The following is a 22,163-nucleotide window of genomic DNA, read 5'->3' on the forward strand; positions in this document are numbered from 1 at the left end:
AGCTATTTAATATTAACCTTCTTCTCTGTGGAGGTTCAGTGTATGTCCCCACTTATATAAGTAAAAGAAGATGGGAGTTGAAGAAAAGAAAGCTTGAGTGAAGCCATATGTAACTTTCCAAGTTTGGACACACAGGTGGTAACTACTGGATTAACTTCTGCTGCACAAGCTAAAAGCAACTGTCTGCTGAAATTAAAGCAATGTACACATGGCACAGTACTACAACAGCTTTTAGTCAATCTCGGGCCTACCTGAAGGGGTCTTTTTAGTCTTCATATCTTCAGAAAGGACAAGATTATGATTCCACTACTTCAGCGAAGATGAGCAAGAACAGCTCTGCAATACTTACATCCATTTTTTAAGATCTCAGAATCACTGCGTAGACACACTCATGTCAATGACAGCAGAAAGATGTTTGCAATAGTCTGAGGAAACTATGCCTTGTATCTCTGCTTAGGCTAGCAGTGCTGCTGAAGACTTACCTTCTTCCCATTAACTCTTCATTTACAGGCTTTGCAGCGAGACAAATAACTGAGAGGACTTCGGGACTGTGCTATGAGTTCCCTGCTGAAGGGGGTGCCTCAAAGTCAAACTGCAGGCAAAAGAAAATCTTGACTGGCCACTTGTCTGTGCAACATAAATTTCAGCATCTGTGGTTCTGGCATTCATAACTCCCAGTCCACTTGTTAGAATATTTATATTGCTTTAAAGGATCCCAGTCACCATCAGCAGTAAATAAGAAAGGAGACAGAATACAGCTGAATGTGTTTGTTAACCTGGCTGACCACCAATCACAGAAACGTTCCTGTTTCTTCATTAAGCAAGGTTACATAAGTGAGATCAGAACTGAGCCAGCCTTAATTTTATTATCTTTTAAAGCTACATTAAGAAACAACTATTGTAGTAGCATCAATCTCCTACTGTCTCTGTAGCATACAGCACAAGTGCTTACTCACAAGCATTGTCTGTATGAACCAATTAATGCACATAAACCAATAAAGAGAGAAATTAATTTTAAGGAAATCACTACTGTAACAAAGTCACAGAAGTCAACAATATAGTTGTGCTTTTTTCTTCACAGAGTACTGTGAAACTACTCAAATTTGCTATGGTTTGTAGCACAATTGACAATGGAATCCCAGTATCATGTAATTTCATACAGGGAGTTGAAGATTTGGTCCTAAAGTTTCTTCAGGGAACTGAAACATCAGGCACATACATTCAATTTCTGTATGAAAATTTATTGGTAGATAAATGGTGTCAGAAAAGCATTGTTTCCAAAAAGCCTCAATGTTACATACATTCAGTAAGAGCAGACATGAGCTCCGCTCTGTTGATGATTAAGACACTTAAGGCAATACATGAGGTAAGTATCTAGGCTCAAATCAGAAGGTTAGAATATGGGAAAACAGTCCACCTCAAAATATAAAGACATTTCATAACAGATTCATATGTGATTCTCTTGACAAGTGCCTTAACTGACTTATTGCTGATACCTGTGATTTCCTGTCTGCCTTTTAAATCCTCTACTACAATACATTTAAGTGAAGTATTTTCTGAAAGAGTGTTTCTGCATTTAACAAAACCTGTCAAAACCTGTTATTTACCAATAACGCTCTTAACGAATCTGAAGGGAACAGCACACATGCTGTTTTACTACTAGGCATAAAAGTCAGTGTTCTCAAAAAACGTGTAGCTTATGTAAGGAAAGGCATCTTCACAGTATAATGCTCACAAGAAGCAATTGATTAACTATAGTAACAAGTATCTATAAAGAAAAATATTCCTAAAACCAATTTCAATATACTCAGTACTAGAAACAGACTATCCATGGAATGCTCAACAAAGAATAAAAACATTACTTTACAACAACATGTCTCTTCAATCCCTTCAATTATAACTGAAAAACAATTATGTAATTGCATTCATGCTTTTCAGGTTTTTTTCAGTAACTAAACTTTCAGGAACAGTCTTGCTTGTTGCTATCAATTTTAAGCATCAAAAGTTTAATGTGGGGTTTGTTTGTTCTTAAAGCAAGAAAATTAGTAACCCAATTCAATCAGTAATTTGTTCCATACCACTTATTCACCTTTTTGATGCTTATATAAAGCACCATATTGACTATAAAATACTCCTTCGTCTCTTCCAGCCATATCAACTCCAAACAGACTTTACCCTCAGAGTCTGCATAGTCTGTGATATACATATGACCCATGTAGTCAAAAAGGCTGGATGCCCTGGAAGATGGTCTGATGCAGGCTGGGGCACTAAAACACCAGAAGTGCTTTCCAACTTCATCCAAGAGAGTAACATCCATCACATAGCAGCCCTACAAACACAAGCAGAAGAGATTCATTCTTTATGCCGTGGCACAGTAGGTAGATCAGTTCCTGATTTTAGGAGAAATATTAAGACTTCAACAGACAGCAAATTTTGGTACGAAGGCTAAAATATCAAAACATAATCGATAGTGCTCCAATGAATACTGCAAAGCAACAAATACTTACTTAGTTTTCCTACAGAAATCAAAATTGCAACCTATAGACACCAAAAACTCTGCTACAGAAGGCAGCACTGTCAACCCAAATCAGATATTAATTCTTGAACATTTTTAAGCCTTTAAAATCTGTTTCTCAGTTATTACCACACCTTACCATTCAATGATAGACCCTTCAAACGAAAAAGAAATTTAAATTTAAACTCAAGTGCTAAACTGCAAACTCTGCTGCATTCACTGAAAAGATACTCAAAGAGAGCACCCCCAGGGCACCATACACACACAGCAATTACCCTTATACACCAGCTATAAATGAAAGGTATACAGCACTTTCTGAATGGCTACGAGCTTCAGTTCCCAACAGGTAATATTAATGGATCTTCCTACCACACAAATAATTCTTCCATTTAAAAATTCTTGAAAATATTTTTTTTACACTACACAACTACATCATTTTATAATGCTAGAGCCAGGATGCCAGTTCCTGTGCACTTGCAAATTCATGGTTTCACACATGGATTCTGTGTCACTGTTAATATCAGCTGCTACCTATTCTCATGTGTTCTGAATCATTAAATGAATCAGATTATCTTAATTATGCTATATATATGCCTTACTTCCAAGAGTATCATGTGCTCCAAAAGCATAAGCAAACCAACAATACATACTCCATGCCAAAATATTAATTTGTAATACTTTATTTCACTATACTACAGAGTTGTGCTTCTGTTGCTTTAACATTTCTTTCACTGTTACTGTGCTTCAATCAAATAATACAGAGCAGATGGCACAACCATAAGAGGTAACGATGTGATACATACAGTTTTCCAAAGTTTATTACCGTAGACTATGCTGAAAATACAACTGTCAAACCAAATATGATGATCATTTAATAACTTACACAAGCTATAAATTTACTTGAAACGTAAAAGAATTACTATTTTATTGTCTGATGTCTTGCGTATCAAAGCCCAACTGTGAAAAGTAAAGCAGAGCAACCTTGAGTATTGGAGGTATTTTTTTCTTCCTGTGTATTTAAATTTGCACTTCAGGACTTATTCTTTTAAAAAACATACCCAGAAATGCCAAAAAAGCTTTTTAACTTTCCCTAGAGTATTGGATAAAATTCAATAAAATTCGAAGTTGTGGTATGCACATCTGCATTACACTTTTTGTCAGGATTTCCAGGCACTATTGGTCAGTCACAGCATCTTTGCTAATACAAAGCACTGGGGTCATCATCACACATGGGTCTAAGGCAGAAAGGTTAAAACCATTTTTCCTCAAAATTTGTATCATGTTTGCAATACTTTAATTGAGGGTTTTTTTTCCTACTTACAGATACCTTCCACAACCAAAAAATTTGGGGTTTTCTTGTTAAAACCAGCATGTCTAAGATGCATAAACAACAGTGTGTTTTGAGATAAGCATTTCCAGAAACACAAAAATATTTGACTGACCTTTATATTGCCTTTAAACACATCTGTTTCCCAGGAAAAGCCAACTGTCCCAGTAAGAGGCAAGTGCTTCGTATTATCCTTTAAGCTTACAACTGTGAGCCTTAAATATCCATTTTCAATGTCATCTGAAAATATTAATAATACACAACATTATACTACTACAAATCAAACTAATCCCAAGTACACATTAAATTTTCTCTCTGCTTCTCTCCATGTCTTTAGTTTCCTCACAGTCACCAATAAGGAACCCTGACATACACCAACAGCTGGATATCCAGCACATTATAGAGAATTTAAGTCACAGTTCAGGGCTTTGATTCCATGATCCACATAAGAAGCAGCAGCTAAAAAGAAAAAAACAAAACACAGTATATTTCAGTATAAAAATCTGAATGCCACCTAAAGGATTTATGCAAGGATGCAAGGATTAAACTCCATGTCCAATATTTCACTGTCACGCCACCAGTGCCTCCATTACTGCTCACTCCCCAAAAGTCAAGCTGAACATGCTATAAATGAAACATATTATGAGATCCCACCACCATCTCCTTTTTTTTTTCTTTTTTTAATCGCTCTAGTCTGTTTGGTATCTCAAATAACCCTGTATAACAGGGTTTAAGGATAACTATCAGTCCCCCAGGAAAGAATATTGCATCATTTAAGCTGACAAGCAGTATACCTTGACTTGAAGCAAGTTTTTAAATTATCGATTTGTTCATTTTTCAAATAGATTTCCAGAGGCTCACTTTCATTACTTGACAGAATTATTAAGATTATTTTTTTTTTTTACTATAAGGAACCATATTTCCTTGGAATGTCCTCCTCTCCTCCAAGAAGAGAACAAATTTTTTCAGTTCCTTTCTTCCTTGTTATTGAAGAAGGAAAGTTATCCAGGGAGTCCAAAGGTTTAATTACAATTTTTGGACCACATCAAGATCTCCGATTCCAAAAATAATTAAAAAAAAACAAAACAGAAAAAGAACTGTATCACATCGTGACACGAGCAGATTATTTAGTAGGAAACACCTTAAACAAATTTCCTTGAACAAGAGATACCCTCTTAAAAGAGCAAACAAAAGCACCAGAGACCTTAAAGTTAAAAAAAAAAAAGGAAAAAGAAAAAGGTGCAGAACTGAGTATCTAGCACTTGCTGGAGACAGATAGGAAGGGGCATGCTATTGCATGTCATTAACTACATGAACTGCTGCATTGCTAGATGGGTCACTTGGCTAAGGTGTAGATTATAAATCCCCTACTGAAGTTATTTCTTAACTTTAAACCAGAATGGAAATAGGTGACACATATCAAGACTCTGAAGGCTAATTATTCATAGATTAGTTAATCCAATCTTTATAATTTTAAATAGAAAAGCTCCATTGCAGTCCTCACATCCAGAAGAAAAAGAAGTATGCCTAGAAATTTGCAAGACGCTGAAGTGCCAAGTACAGAAATCTCCCCTTCCTCATACCAGTGAAAAACAGAAAAGGAAATTAAAGGGCAGAGCAAGTTATGTTAAACATATCAAAGGAAAAACAGAGGAAGCAAATGAGACAGAGCTTTCTTCAGCTTAGTATTTAGAATTTGTTTCATTGCCTTTTTATAATATCTACAGTCCAGAGTTTACAGAAGACACATACAGCAGCAAAGCAGCCCTTTCATCAGTATAGGATATACAGAATAAATATTTCCAAATAAAGGGAATACTAATATAGAGAAAATATATTATGTGGAACACATAGCCCCGTAGTTCAAAGGCATTTATTTTAGCTAAAAGCCAAGCGAGTTTTGCTAACCAAGCCTTTGTTTCAAGTTGTAATTCAATTGTTATTTTCACAGGGAGAGCTGTGCATAATGCTAATTGTGGCGGCAACAAGAAGCCATAGCACGCTGAAATGGTCATTTAAACATGCATAACCATCCTCAAGGTCAAGTTGAAACATTTCAAATACATGATGTGGTATTTTACTAACAAATCTTAAAAGCTAAACACACAAAAATCACCCCATTGCATTTTGCAAGCACAACACATCAACTTACATCAACAAGGAATTACATTGAAAAGCCAAAGCTTAGACTACCATCTGACTACAAAGCCATGCTTAAAAAGCTGAAAACCTAGGTAAATAGATTTCAAGAATGTTTTTTGGAAAGCTAGATGTAGTATTCATGGCTTCTATGAGTCACATGAAAAGCCTGTCACAGCTTCCTGAAAACAAGAGAAGTTTCCAAATACCTTCAACTTAATATGAAAGTATCTAGCATATTCACCCTACAGTATCTGTCAACAATACCATATTACCCATCCTGTTTAAATGGAAGGAAGCATTAAATGCTAAAAAACAGCCAAAATACAGTGGCAAAACAGCTACTTACTGCAGTGCAGGCATTAATAACACAAAAAAGAAAAGTTCTAAAACCATATTTATTCCAACCACAAGGTTCACTGAAGTGTGAAATAGCTTCTTTTATTTAATGTTAAAAATTTTGCAGAAAGCATTGAAAATAGAGCAGCAGAATGAAGCACAACATTAATGAATACTAACAAAAAGCAGACAAAAAAACCCTGAATGTGCCCGAGTAAATTGTCTGCTAACCTAGGAGTGCTGACAGCTTCCTAATGGAAATAAATAAAAAAATTAAAACCCCAGGATAATAGTTGACTACTGATCTGTGTCTCAGGTTGTGAGATTTGCCATAATTTAAAATGAATCTGGATTGGGTAGAGTATTTTAAGAAACAGAAAGTCTTCTTACTATTGTGAGAAACACTCACGAGTGGAATAGGTAAACTGAGGCACGCATCTTGTGAAGCAGCATTATTTATTTATTATTCGTGACTGCAGTCACTGGGGCATCTCCTTCTGACAAGAAGGAAAGTGTTCAACCTTTGTTGAAAAACACATAGCTTTTATACTGTTTATTTTGAGGCAAGACCACCCTCTCCCCAAATTTAAAACCTATCACACAGCCATTACAAGGCAGTTACTAGGCTACTTTTTACAATTAGATTTCTTTACACAATTCATTGTTTGTAAGCACTTACATTCCTAAGCACATATTGTGCTGCATCAGAAAGGTACCGGGAGATAACATTCTCCAAATCTTCTCCAAACCATTTGTTCAGCCACTTCTTGGTAAAAAACAACTTATACAATCACGTTTTGCAAGACTATTATAAGTTCTATTCAGCAAGGCCCTCCAACTTAACGCTAGAACTTCCATTTTGTAAAAACACAAGTAGCCTAACTCTTGCATTATCTTAGAGACCTGTAGCCACCAGAGAATGGGACAAACGGCATCATCAGAATGGAGCCTAATAACAAAATGCAAACCATGAAATACAACCAGCCTGGACAAACCTATACTGTTGGCCACATTCAGAAACATCATGTTTACCAGGAAGAGCAAAGTGAAAAAGTTATGGTGAAGATATGCGAGAGCAGACAGCCGTAAACTGCCTCACTATATCATTTTTGAGCACAAATTATGGAAGAAATCAAGCATTTTGAAGGAATTATTGTGTGAGTACATGGAAGTACATGTCCTTCTCACAGTACTAGAAGACAAACGTGCTTATTGTCTCTAGAACCATGGCTTCAGCTGGCTGATGTCCTGTGAGAACAGAATCTAGTGTCTGTCTCACAGCTAAAAGACACAAAACTGAAAAAATTCAGAAAACACTTGTGATCATAAAACAGATTCTCTAACTATCAAAGTGAGATGGCATCACAACTGTAGCTCCTGGACATTTACTACAATTTGCATAAACATCAGCTTAATCTTTAACAGAAGCAGCTTCTAAGCAGCAAAACAAGTGATACCAACAAAGAGAAGCATGCTATATACTGCTTTCTCTTGTACAGCTGTATTGCTAGGAGCATAATATTTTCATTTTTGAAAACAAAACATGACATTCACCTCAGTAAAAACCCCAACCCAAAATGCAACTCTCTGGCCAATTTACATACGAATATTTTTTGCAGGGTATAAAGAGGACTCCTGTGTTGAACAACACCTCAGGAGAGATTTGTATTGCTGCATGGATAGAATTTCACTGAAGTTTTATCCTTGTAAGTACTCATCTATTTCAAGCGTGGAGCTTTTTGGGAATCTGAAAATGCGTATGTTTCAAATTCAAAGGCCTATAACACTCCACACCGTGCACATGCCTACAGTCTAAATGACAGCTCTTGGAGTCATCAAATAGAAATTTAAACACAAAAAAAGTAATGAAGAAATTCCTTCCAAGACTGTAAAAACACTGCAGCCTGACAACAGTGCCCCCTACTGTCTTTAACAAAAACAGTATTTTCTGAAATCAAGAAAAAGCTTATTAACAATTACCAGAAAAACAGTGGGAAGTAATAATTAATTTACCATGGTTTTTAGTTCAATATTTTAATCTGCCTCTGCACTCCCAGGTGCTGGGACACAGCTGTCTTTCTGTCAGCAGAGAACCATGCCCAGAGAAGGGCAATGAAGCTGGTGATGGGCTGAAGAACATGAGGAGCGGCTGAGAGAAGTGGTTTAGTCTGGAGAAGAGAAGGCTGAGGGAAGACCTTACCACTCTCTACAACTACCTGAAAGAAGGCTGTAGCAAGGCCGGTGCTCGTCTCTTCTCTCACGTAACAAGTGATAGGACAAGAGGCAATGGCCTCAAGTTGCACCAGGTAAGGTTCAGATTGGATATTAGGAAAAACTCTTTACTGAATGAGTGGTGAAACATTGGGACAGGCTGCCCAGGGAAGTGCTGGAGTCTCCATCCCTGGAGGTGTTCAAAAAACACACAGGCACGGCACTTCAGGATGAAAGTCAACAATTTAGTAGGCATAGTGGTGTTGGGCTGACATGTGGACCTAATGATGAGGGCTTTTCCAACCTTAATGATTCTATGATTACAATTATTTAATCTGTCAATGCACCTAAAGTATACTTGAAAAGAACGCTACTGAAACAGGTCTCCAAAATGTGCGCATCAAGCTCACTCTACCTTACAGCATTTGTGTGGAAGGAACATCAACCTGCACCAAAAGCTACACAACTGCATTAATAACTCAGCATTGAACCAGATTAAAATATCCTGACAATCTGCAACACCACACAACGTGCAACGCAGATGTAAAGAAACCACACAACAAACAAAAACAGAGCTTACTCTTAAAAATCCATTTTGTTTTCTCCCTTAAAACAGAGATGCTGATTATAAAAGGCAAAACATAACAGCAGCAGGGATCATTTTAAAAACAGACATTACTGTTCTGTCAACTCTACCTTTTCTGCAGAAGAGGTTCTTGAAAGTTCCACACAGGAAGGTGGAGGTTCCACTATGCATATCAAGATGCAGATCATAGTTATGCAGTCCGTATTCTGGGTCAACATCATCCAATATAGGCTTATTAGGCGAAAGGGTATATTCACTTTAAAGAACAATAATAATAGGGCCATATGAAGTTATAGCAGGCACATAAAACTAGGAGTAGGTACAACAGTGCTTGAGCAGAAAGCTGAGGGTGTGGCCTGGGAGAAAAATAAATCCCCCCAAACATCCTCTAAAGGTAAATAACTCCATCTTCTTAAACAGTTTCGTGTAAAAACAGATACTTTATTATACACTGCAATATACACATATACACAAAGACTACCTAGAAAATCCAGCTATTTTTTCAATAGGACTGAAAGTTAAATACAAGAACCATATCAGTTTATCAGATTTTTTTCTCCCTTCTTACACAGCTGAAGTTTATCTTCCTACTCCCTACAATGTCTCCTTTTTTCCAGATCTTTCAGATAGGAAGAGGAACTAAAAAGACAGCTTGTGATAGGGGAGAAAGTATGGGTAGTTCTTTTCTAACTTTCTCAAAACAGCAAGTACCAATACACTTGTATGACTAAATTATCTCCTTAACAGCATAATGGGAACATTTTACTACGAAAACACTTTTACAGCTTTGTACGTAGTTACCGTAACTGTTGTTTACATTACATGGTAGTTTATTACTGCCAAAATATAGCCCTCTTACCAGCAGTTTTAACTGTAAAACTCAAAACTTTATTCAAAAGGTTATTTTTATTAACTACAAAGAAGAAACCAAAACTTACACAGTAGCTGAACCCAAAATGCTTCTCTCAAGAAGTTGATGATAATGAAGACTTGCCGTAACAAAAGCAATTTCATTTTTCTCCTAAAAAGTTAATTAAAGTAGATGTATTTTCAGCTGGAAATACGTTTTTTTTTCACAAGGTCTTCCTGAGCATTAAAATTCATAGATAAATGTTGCTGCTTATTACTCTGCCAGTTACAGTAATAACATCAATAATGGCTTGCTTGGACTCGTAGAACTGGTACTGCCTTTTCACAAGAGTTTAGAATATATACAGAAGATCACAGCAGTCCTTTATTACTGGGAAAGGGAGGGAAAGGAGCTACGCCAGGGTAAAAGCTGTCAGCAGCAAGCCATGAAGTGGATTTCCCTAGCTTCTACTTACCTCTTTAAACTGGATACCTAAAAGAGTCAAACAGGCCTTATTTGCAGCTGTTAAATACCTAAGCATCAAGTTCATTTTCATATGTAAGGAACTTTTCACAGAAATGACTAACAACAGCGAGAAATACAGAGTGGTTAAAAAGAACTATTGAATTTCAAAGTAAAAACACGGATGTCTTCAGATTACATGCTCCTGGGGAAAGATAAAACAAAACTTCTATAGGCCTATATAGCTCAAACCAAACTTCAGAGCTCAATATGAGAACTAAATAGAGCCAAAAGGTATGTACTTACTTCAAGAGCAAAGAATGCTACGATTTCAGGTCTTTTTTTTTTTTTAAGAAAAACGCATTTTTGAAGTCCCACAGTTGCAAACACATAAGTCAATGGCAAAATTATTCACTGCTGGCAGCCTATTACTGTCTTGAAAAGTGAGCAACTATTGTTTTCATCTCTCTAGGTTACCAAACAGAAAATGACAACCCCTACTCATTTTCTTTTTTCCCCTAGCTACTCCCGTACTTTTGTAGTGGAAAATTACAGCTATAAAAGGTATAATGACAGAGATTGACCAATGACAGAGACTCTCACTCTTTCTCTATCCAAATACCAGAAAGCCCACCTAAGCTGTCCTTACTTGTCAAAACTATTGGCACCAACAGTTTCTGTTACCTGGCTAAACTACGCATGAAAACCAAGATATGTGACATTTACAGTTATCACACCCATCTACAGCCACCTGCCTAATGTTACTCTGCCAACACAGAGAGTAAGAGCAGCTGTTTAGAAAAGTAAGCAAGAAAAAAATATACCAGTGTGAGGCACTTGATGCTTAACAACTTTGTGAAACTTAGTTATGATTGAATCATTTCCAGATGCTGAAAAAGTTCTCTTTCCAAGCATGGGAAAGGATAATGCGCTAACAAGACCACAGGGACAACAACACAGAGATGCCAATCTACTAAACTTTTGAAGACACAAAAAGAAACAGCTGTTCACTTACTGGAGCTTTTCATGGATAGAGATAACCCATACATAATAGGCTCAAGCAGATCAGCCAGTCTCAACTTTTCTATGAGATGGACACCTTGAAGTAAGAGTTCCACGTTCCTTCTGTGGTTTTAAGAATTCCTGTGGTGATCGTGCACATTTGAGGTAGTAAGTTTCCAGCTGGAAATGAGATACAGCTTAGAGCAGCTGTTCAGACGCTTCCTGAGGGAATTTCCTTGCCAGTGTCAAACAATGTAAGTGTACCTCGTGAACATGGCAGGAGGAGGAAGAAAGGGCTGGCACCTCCAAATTCAGTCCAAGAGCAGAACACCTGAGACAGGTTTCCATAGCATTTGACCACATGCAACTTCAGGCTGACACCTAGGTCCCCAGTGTATTCAGTGCAAAGATGCACGTTCCTTTACAGTAGACATCTACTTTAGATGTTCTGCACTGCTGTCTAAGAACAGCCATCTCCACATACAGCCTACAGAGACTCACCCCTTAACCAAGAACTGAATATCCCCAAAAGGGCACAATTTACAGTTCTCCTACTGCTGAAGGAGGGTACAACTACCTGGTGATGTAGATTAAAGGAAACAACTAGCAAAGCTGCCTTGTGAGAATTCATCACTTCGAGTGATGGGGACAGGGCAAGGTGAAGTCAGGGAAGAAGCACAACATTTCTCAAATTGTTCTATTAAAAACGTCATTAGGATATCAAACTTTGGCATGTGAAGACTGCTAAATAAATACAACTGAACACAGAAATAAGATCAGTCCAGTATCTAATATACTTTGATACATAACAGTTCTCTTAATTAAAGGTGAGGGTTTTTTGAAAAGTACAGATACTCCTGCAACAGCTATTTAGAATACGATAAATCATCAACTACCTGTCCCTACTTGTATTTTCTTGTTGTTAGTTTAGACGAGATCTTTCAAAATTCAAAGAAAAAAAGGAAGATCATGAAAAATAAAAGCAAACCATCTCCCCCATCTCCCCCAAAAAAACAACAACCAAATAAATCCCAAATACCAAACTACAAGGCAAAAGAATCTGTTTCTTCAAGTCACAATAAAGTATGGAAACAAAGTGTTTTCTTACCTTCCAAAGTCCTATTACGAGTCCTGGATTCAGATTAAAGAGTTGGACAAGTTTATCAGCACCAAGTGTGACACTACTTTCAGTCAGGTTAGCAAGATGGTATTCAGCAATTAAGGAACGTCGATGAGGTCTTTTGGGAAAAAAAAGATACAGAATGTAGCAGCAAGACTCTCTCCTTATTATCTAAAAGTTCAGCCTAATTTAATTTTTAACTCTGAAGTCTGACCAACAGTACATGATGAAAATGGTTTTGAAAGCAGTCAGCACTTTACTTCTGAACAAATACAGCGTTATAGCAGGATCTCAACATCTACCAGGAAAAGAAGAAAAAGCCATCATAGGATGACCTTATATACTACTTAAAAGACAAAAAACTGACACATTTGCCCAATATTTCAAAATAGCTACCGAATTACTTAATAATACTATGTTGGTACTAGATAGACTCACTGAATATTTGTCATTATGAAACAAGCTACTAAGAATGTAAATTCTTCCTCCAGAGAGTCAAAATTCTAAGGAAAATATTGATCTGTACTCATAAGAAACCAAAATCTTCTGGTAAAGGAAGCTCTCCTTTTTGAGAAAACTATTTATAGATTTTTGCCTGTAATTAAAGCTATCCAGCTCAATAACACCCTTTAACTAAAGTCTGTATTTCACAGATGTTCTTACTGCCTAACGATGCATAACAAAGAGCAGAAAGTGGAGTCTTCACTACCTATTCAGAATGAAGAAGTAACTCTTTCTAAAACACTTCACAGACTTAGGATATCACATTCAAAACTGTTCCTAGACTTCCCAGTGGGACCTCAGTAGTGTCACATACCACTGCACATTGCTAGGAAAACAGCAACAGACAGGAACTTCATCACGTCACCTTGAACGGTACGATTTGGGGCTTTGACAGGATACCAACCCTTTCCATCTTCTAGTCAATCAGGCTGGTACAAATACAGGGACCTCCCCAAAGTCCCTGCCCTAACTCATTGTAGTCTTAACATTCTGAGCAACGCTCTGATATTTGTGAAATCATTACCTCCATGAATACACACAAGCTCTAGGAACTTAAAATTCTGTGAACTAAATACACTAATGCTTGAAAGTTTTATTTTAACATTTTCTACATATTGATCATCATCTTGGTACAAGCAACTACACTCCCCACATAATTTGACTGCAAGACTTCTCGCCTGGTCTGTTCAGCTGATTTATACAAAAACGTGCTCTTTCTTAATTTTTTACAGGCAAACACTTTGCTTCTGCTTTTGAAACCATCTTTTTTTTGTAGGTAAGCAACAATACTCTCTTTTCAGAGCTCTACTGCTAGGAGTTTTGTGTAAGAAGCACGTAGCAGATACTACATAAGCAAAAACCACACATAAGACACAGACACGTGGAAAACTCCTTGACAGCAACTAAATACCTATCTCAAACACATAATCTGAGCACCTTCTCTCTGAATAAATGCCAGAAAAATACTGTACACATTTAAGTTAAAAAACAACAGCTACCCCACTCGTGCTGCAGACTATTCTTATTTCTATGCATGTACTTATATTGTATACACAGCCAGACAACAAGTTCTCTAAATTGACATACACACCTATCAGACAGAAAAAAAATAAACGTTAGCAGTATATATTACCTGATTTTAGCCATGTTGATGACCTATTCCAATCTAAATGTCTCACATTAAATTCTCCTAGATTTACATGTTTGTTTCATCCTTATTTATACGTATGCCTTAGTTTCAGCTTTCCAGGGCAGGACCCATCAGTCTGTAATCTTACAGAATCCTAAAATAGTTAGGGTTGGAAGGGACCTTAAAGATCATCCAGTTCCAAACCCCCTGCCATGGGCAGGGACATCCCACAAGAACAGGTTACCCAAGACCCCTTCCAACTTGGCCTTAAATACCTCCAGGGATGTTTGCTGGATTTTTCACGCCAGCAGCTACAGCAACAGACAAATTAATGTCATAGCTTGCCTGATTAAATCTATTTCTTGCTAAAAAGCTCTATCAATGAAGAAAAGGACATAAGCTTTGGAAGAAATACTAGAGAGAGGCTTTCTAAGAAAGAATAGTTAAGTCAAACCAAGGTAAGATAGCTCCTTCAGATACATGACCAACCAGTAAGATCAAAATCCACTAAAATGTCCTGTGTTAAAACTTACCCATCCTTGCTGGAAACTCTGCTTTGGTCAGGAAGCAACGGCGTAACTCCAAACAGTGCTAGGGTTGACAGGATGTCTACGCATGGCCAACTCGTACTATGCCAACATATAGTGACAGATGCGTCCTTAAACGATAGCTTTGCCTTCTCTATTACATGTTCCTTTCCATTTTTGTCCTTTAGAACAATTATCCAACTCAAGCCAAAGGCTCTGTTATTTAGGAATTGAGAGGAGAGTGTTTAAAAAAAATAAAAAACCTCGAAGTGACAAAACAAACTAGGCTTCCAACAGAATTTTTAAATTTCTACTGAAAATTCTACTGCCACTTATGTTTCTCAGGCTAGGTCATTTACAGGCTATCATCATTTCTTCCCATTATGGTATGCACCTTATACCTCTAATTCCACATGCTCCTTGCATTTCCAAACCCATTAATGTTCTGTACATTGCTAATGAGTAAACATGTTCTGTGATAAGGCATTGCTTACTTTATAGCTTCTCTGTTTCTGCATGGAAGACCTGTATAAGGATCTACAGGTTTAACAAGTTGCATTACTCTAGCTTTGACAGCAGCTATTTGTTTGAAGATGTATTCTTTCTTCCAGTACCCAGGCTTTCTATTATGTAAAGCAGTACAGCCCAAGGAAACAGCTTCTGTTTGTTCAGAGTTCCTTGCCGAAATTGTCCTTTTTGGTTGAAAACAATTGGAGTAGATTTTCAGCCAGATTCCACTGAAAATAAAAATAGAATAAAGAGGAAAACCACTTAAATTTCAAGAAGAGTTAATTATTCTTATATGCAGATACCAGCTACCACAGAGCATAAAATCAGCAGAAAAATATAAAGTCCAAGATTATCAGCAAACTGGATTTGATTTAAATCTAAGTTTATAGAAGACCAGAAACTCTAGCCTCCCAGGTACCAGTCAAGAAAATGCAAAGGCAGAGTTGTACACTCTTCCCTGTTTTGACCTTCCAACAGCTCGTATTGCACTACTAGACGTCAGCATTTCTCATGGGCTAACTAGGTTAACTCAAAGAATGTGGAATCTCTGAACACATTTCTTGTTCTGGATTATATCACACATACCAAAAGAGAGCCACTTATGACTTTCTACTCTACAACAGGAAAAAAAAAATTTAAAAAGAAAAGTTATTTACTTAATTACCATAGGCCAATGTGGTTAGTAAATTTCTCCTCTATATATGCAGAAAATGTGAAAATGTTTGACTAGTGCTCTAGAATGTAGGATCATTAGGTATTGGGAACTTCCCACTCTTTCATACCTCTCAGTAGCAAACTATGTTATGTGGTTTTTAAATTGCCTTCCTCACTTTTATGCTGCTACTTCCTTCACAGATTCTCCCTTAAAGTCACGGAAGCAGATTAGAAAACAGAAAACCACAAAAAAACAAACCACAACCCATACCACCGCATATCTGAGACAAAGCTACCCTGAGAAAACAAAGACAAGGTAAGACTTTCGTGTCTTCCTGAAAATATAGGACCCAGAATGAAGCTAATAAAGGTTAAGCAATTATTTTTAAAAATTCCACCCCAAAATAATGATGTATCATTCTCACACAAAATTAGATAGTGCAACAAAAAGTGTTTTAATACCTTTTACTAAACAAACACAATCTGAACACCTCAATTTTCTCACACAGACCCAGCTGAATCACCTATGTTTGGTGGTGGTATCACTGTCATGTAAATCCCTTCTGCGCTCTCTTGAAAAGCTCAGACAAAAGATGCCTTTTTGGAGGGAACAAGGAAATATGCAACAGAAACTATGGATTCATCTCTCTCTGTCAGGCAAAACGTGGTCACATTCCCAACCCCACACCCTAGTATCTCTAGGACAGAACAGGGAATATTGAATACGAGAAGTTAGAGGAATTCAAACAACAATCTGTGAATAAAAGTTTCCAATAAGGTTTCTAATTTTTAAGTGCTAGCCACACAGCCTTTACTTCTGTAAAGTCATCAAAAGCTTCAGGGAACTCAAGAATGTCCATAGAAATCCAGGTAGAAGAAGTGACCTGGTGCCACCAAATTACTCAGTCTCCTAGATAAGGCAAAGTATCTCCTACTCAAACCTCATTTGTGCACATACAGCCATCTGTCAAGATTAGAAAATGGAAACAGACATTACTGAGATGAAGACAGATGAATCAGCTTTCCTTGAACAGCCACAGTGATTTTATCCTACCCTACTATGCTGAATTGGAAAACACATATTAAGATATGTAATTTGTGTCAACTACGCAATTTTTATCTACATGCACCTGCTGACAGCCTCAAAAAATAAATCTGGATTATGGCCTTCCCTTTAAATTTATCAGTTCTAAAAGTGTCAGTGCCAATGTTAACCAATTCACTCCACAGGTTTTGGCAAGTAAGTGAGAAATGGATGAATACCAGATGCGGGAACTTCCCATATAAGAAAATTTTTCTCATTTAAACAATAGTAAAGCAGCAGAACGCTAGAAAAAAAAAAGTTACACCCAGACATCCTAGTTCTTACATGCCAACCAGGGTGTCTCCTCTTGATCCGTTAACAAAAGTGGTATAAGCAATTTGTGAACTCAGTATAAGCAATCACAATTTTACAAAGCTACTGGCTGCACACCACTAGGGGTTACCTGAATCAAAGAGCCTGTGCAGGTGCATGCAAATGCAAGCAAATATATGCAAATTTTACAACAAAATAAATGCCAATCAAAACACTGTCTTTAGGTTTTGCCTCATAACTACCATTAAACTTAACAGGGTTAGCACAGCTAGAATTCCATACAACACATTGTACTGAGAGTTATGCAGCATATTTTCAGCAGAGTAAAGCCCAGTAGGTACACACATCAGTGCTCTGGCATTAACGAAACTAAATTAAGACTCATAACTCAGGTAAACTCAACTGCTGCACAATTAAGACAAGCACTTATGCTTCCCTCTTCCTTACTTGTCATTGGCCAGATGATAGAAGTGCTTATTCACACAACCAACACACAACAAGGACACAGCATCCAAATAGGAAAATATCTTCAGCAGCATTTCTGATGGCATGCTGGAAAACAACAAAAAAAGAAATACTGTCAGACTTGCCTGTAAACTCCAGAAATGAAAATTGCAAACCACGTTAACCCCAAACCAGAGCAAAACAAAAAAAAGGATGGAATCTACCAGCTTGTAAATACATAAATCAAAACTCAGCTGAAGACTTAATCTGCAGCATTTGAGTTCTGATTTGTCCCTCTGCTCTAAAACATTTGCTCAAAACAACTCACGACAACCAATTCAAGTGGCACAGCACAATTATGTGAAAAGTTATGGGCTTGCATGTTCACTAAACTTCGTTAACTTTAATGCAGGTTGATACGAAACTCTCTCAATCAACATCAGTTCCTCACTGCTTGTACCATTATTTTAATACTCAGTCCAAAACCACCAGCACTGCTAGAACTGCATGTACTTATTCTTCTCCTGACTTTGGTGTCAGGTCTCAGTATGTAAGTGTCCTAGTCAAACAGTGAGATCATGCTCTACCTCATCAAAATCTTCAAAGCACATGTGCTCAGGTGTTTCATACTGTTTTCAGTATGCGAACTTCAAAATAAGAATTAGTAACATTAATAATTACTAACATTAATGTTTCTGTGCATCTGTAAGAGTGCTTGAAATGGAGGTGCTGGCCTAAATGCAGCAGCACAACATAACCTGGAGACAAGCTATAATAATTTTTGTATTGACAGAAACCTCATATCCTTTGAGTAGCATCTGGTAACTGCAGAGTTTTAAAAAAGTGTATTTTATACTCTAACTTTTTATAGCACGATAGCATGGCAGCATCAAAATCAGCACTGAAAATACAAGCTGTGAAAGTCAACACCTCAGCTACATCTTCTGTCAAAGTGCCACTATGTCATTTACAACACTAGCCGATTTATAATATTTAACTCCAGAAGCATATACCTTTCAAGCACAGAATGATAGCAATGCCAATACTCCAAGTTTCGTATTAAAACTCAGAATCTTAATTGCACTAATAGAGGCAGCTGTGCCAAAACTTGCAGCTCTCATGTGAAATAACTCACAGTCGAAGCCCAAAGCAGTTAGTGCATTTATTCCAGAGAGAATTTAGAAATGATCATTTAAAAAGCTGTAAATTAGTTAAAGTAATATGCTTGATCTAGAATTCTCAACAGTAGTTTTTATAACCATATTATTTTTTATTTGAAGGAAGCTGATAGAAAGGACATTTTTTTTTTTTGTCTTTCACACTAAACTACCAACATAAGGGATTGAACTGGCCATCCAAGGGAAAGCAGAGAAAAACCTACACAGGAAGCTACAAAATGTTTAAAAAACCCAATGAAAATTAACCTTTCATGTAACATATTCATGGCTGTTTTCATAGAAACATAACAGAGTTTCAGAAAGAAAATAACTGGCAATTATAGTGAAAGTGTTCTTTCACTCTCAAACAGGGCGGGAAACATTTACTTGCAGCAAATACGTAGTAGCCACCTTACTCCTCCCCACCTCATCTCACTCCACCATCCTAAGCCTCTCTACACAAAGCAATAAGCATCAAGAAAAACATTATAAGTTTCATTCAAAACAGGGTTTTATTGAAGTGATACTGCAGCAATTTTTATTCTCGGGTAACATCCCTGCAAAGCAGTCGCTGAAGTCTTTGTATAACTTGGAAAGCCTACATACTTCACATGAACTTAGAAAAGGAGGCAAGGGAAAAACCATGCTTGAAAACATTAGAAGATCAATGTGGGAGCACAAAGTAGGCCAGGAAAGCAAATCTCTTCTTTTTAACCCAGAACATCTGACACTAAAATCTCCAAAGTATGAACACAGTAATGGTAACTAATGAAAAGATGGCTTACAGTGTGCACTTCAATCCCTAAAATAGACATACTCACCTCTCAAGGCACAAACTACATTTTGGTTTCATGGACGGTGTCAAATAAAGACTTTTAATTCCAGCATTTACAGTTTCAGAATGTTTCCCAAGCCTGGCAGCGAAGCTCCTTGACCTGTTTCCAGAAAAGAAAAGCTGTTAGGAGTCACATCACCACCAAATGAAGAAATGTGCATATTGTGCATACCTAGGAACAACATCTTAACCTAGACAGGGTTCAGGGAATACATCCTGTGGTAATTCACCATTATCAGCTCATAAATTTCAACAGTTACCACCAAGTTAAAATATCTGACATCAGGAATATGCCAGATTTAAACTCATAGGTGTCTCTTCTATCATTAATCTCTCATAGTCATTAGAAGGGAATAGTATCACATCACCAAATCAGTTTGAACCTGGTAGATCTATTAATGTCAGACAGCTGGACCACTGTGACCACCATACTCCAGCTCCAAGCAGACCCCTGCAGTAAGTCAAACTCACTGATTAATCCTCCATTTTGCAACATTGCTCCAGAGATGGTTCTGAGCCACCCAACTTTGCTAAGCTATTACAAGATCTCAAATAAAGCAATACCTTGATACTGACAAGACTTAAAAATAATTTCCTTGACTATACAACAGAATTATATGTGAAACAAATTTTTTTTTCTCTTTTTTCTTTTCTCATTTCAGATTTTCCCTGCTAAAATACCAGCAACTCTGCAGATAACTTACTTCAACAGGCAAGATGGGTATCAAAGATTGTATTACTCATTAACAAATAACAATTTGGACCAAAATTTTGACTTTCATATCCTGCACTACTTGCAACTAGGAGTGCAGGGAGGGAGAGAGAAGGAGGAGGGAGGGAAGAGAGAAGGAGGAGGGAGGGAAGAGAGAAGGAGGAGGGAGGGAAGAGAGAAGGAGGAGGGAGGGAAGAGAGGAGGAGGAGGGAGGGAAGAGAGGAGGAGGAGGGAGGGAAGAGAGGAGGAGGAGGGAGGGAAGAGAGGAGGAGGAGGGAGGGAGAGAGGAGGAGGAGGGAGGGAGAGAGGAGGAGGAGGGAGGGAGAGAGGAGGAGGAGGGAGGGAGAGAGGAGGAGGAGGGAGGGAGAGAGGAGGAGGAGGGAGGGAGAGAGGAGGAGGAGGGAGGGAGAGAGGAGGAGGAGGGAGGGAGAGAGGAGGAGGAGGGAGGGAGAGAGGAGGAGGAGGGAGGGAGAGAGGAGGAGGAGGGAGGGAGAGAGGAGGAGGAGGGAGGGAGAGAGGAGGAGGAGGGAGGGAGAGAGGAGGAGGAGGGAGGGAAGAGAGAAGGAGGAGGGAGGGAGAGGGAAGGAGGAGGGAGGGAGAGGGAAGGAGGAGGGAGGGAGAGGGAAGGAGGAGGGAGGGAGAGGGAAGGAGGAGGGAGGGAGAGGGAAGGAGGAGGGAGGGAGAGGGAAGGAGGAGGGAGGGAGAGGGAAGGAGGAGGGAGGGAGAGGGAAGGAGGAGGGAGGGAGAGGGAAGGAGGAGGGAAGGAGAGGGAAGAAGGAGGGAAGGAGAGGGAAGAAGGAGGGAAGGAGAGGGAAGAAGGAGGGAAAGAGAGGGAAGAAGGAGGGAAAGAGAGGGAAGAAGGGAAAGAGAGAGAAGAAGGAGGGAGAGAGAGAGAAGAAGGAGGGAGAGAGAAGGGAAGAAGGAGGGAGAGAGAAGGGAAGAGAGGCAGGCAGGGAGAACGTGTCAGGGTTTCGGGCCCGGAGCGCTGGGAGCCCGGGAGCCGTTCACCCTCCCCTCAGGCAGGTGCAACGTTACCCGGTGCCGGCAGCCGCTCGGCTCCCGCCCCGCTGCGCCATCGCCCCGCGGCCCCGGGGGGGCGGGCCGAGCGCGGGGAGGGGCCTCCGGGGCCGTGGGGCCGCGGGCAGCGCTGCCGGGCACCCCAGGCCCACCCTTAGGCTAGAGCACAGCATGGCGGCCGTGGGCAGCGTGGAGCTGAGAGCCTCACGAGGTTCAGCAAGGCCAAGGGCCAGGTCCTACACCCGGATCGGGGCAATCCCCGATTTCAGTACAGGATGGGGGATGATGTGATTGAGAGCTGCCCTGCAGAGAAGGACTTGGGGGTGCTGGTCGATGAGAAGCTCTATGTGAGCCAGCAATGTGAGCTCACAGCCCAGAAACCCAACTGTATCCTAGTCTGCATCAAAAGAATCGTGGCCAGCAGGAAGAGACAGGGGATTCTACCCCTCTGTTCCTCTCTTGGGAGACCTCATCTGGAGTATTGCATCCAGTTCTGGAATCCTCAACATGAGAAGGTGTGGGAACATTCTACAGAGAACAAGGCCTGGATGCTGTGAGATTGTTTAATACTGAACAACTCTAACACGGCCTTGAAACAGAGAGCCGAAAGATAAACAGGGGCCAGTTGGGAGGAATGGAGCGGCTAGTTCTGTGGGAACAAGCACCAGCTCAAAGAAAAACAATTGAAGAGAACTGTCAACATAGTTAAGTTTAGTATAACTTGGTTTCTTAGCATGTGCAGTAGTTTAGCCAATAATATGTTAGT

The 22,163-nt window shown here is 38.8% G+C and overlaps 1 protein-coding gene across 1 annotated transcript; it reads right to left on the minus strand.

Annotated features, from left to right (window-relative positions):
- Positions 1-2,057: 2,057 nt before the first annotated feature.
- Positions 2,058-20,182, minus strand: FBXO15 (F-box protein 15). Its single transcript, XM_069853031.1, has 9 exons — positions 19,655-20,182; positions 17,680-17,784; positions 15,206-15,448; positions 14,718-14,927; positions 12,540-12,669; positions 10,056-10,138; positions 9,228-9,373; positions 3,958-4,082; positions 2,058-2,329 (listed from the first exon to the last, which is right to left on the minus strand). Exons 1-9 carry the CDS (start codon positions 19,684-19,686, stop codon positions 2,060-2,062), a joined length of 1,344 nt encoding a protein of 447 aa, XP_069709132.1. The 5' UTR covers positions 19,687-20,182; the 3' UTR covers positions 2,058-2,059.
- Positions 20,183-22,163: the final 1,981 nt, after the last annotated feature.

This window comes from Phaenicophaeus curvirostris, chromosome 3 (assembly GCF_032191515.1).
Source record: "Phaenicophaeus curvirostris isolate KB17595 chromosome 3, BPBGC_Pcur_1.0, whole genome shotgun sequence".
NCBI classification, from domain to species: Eukaryota; Metazoa; Chordata; class Aves; order Cuculiformes; family Cuculidae; genus Phaenicophaeus; species Phaenicophaeus curvirostris.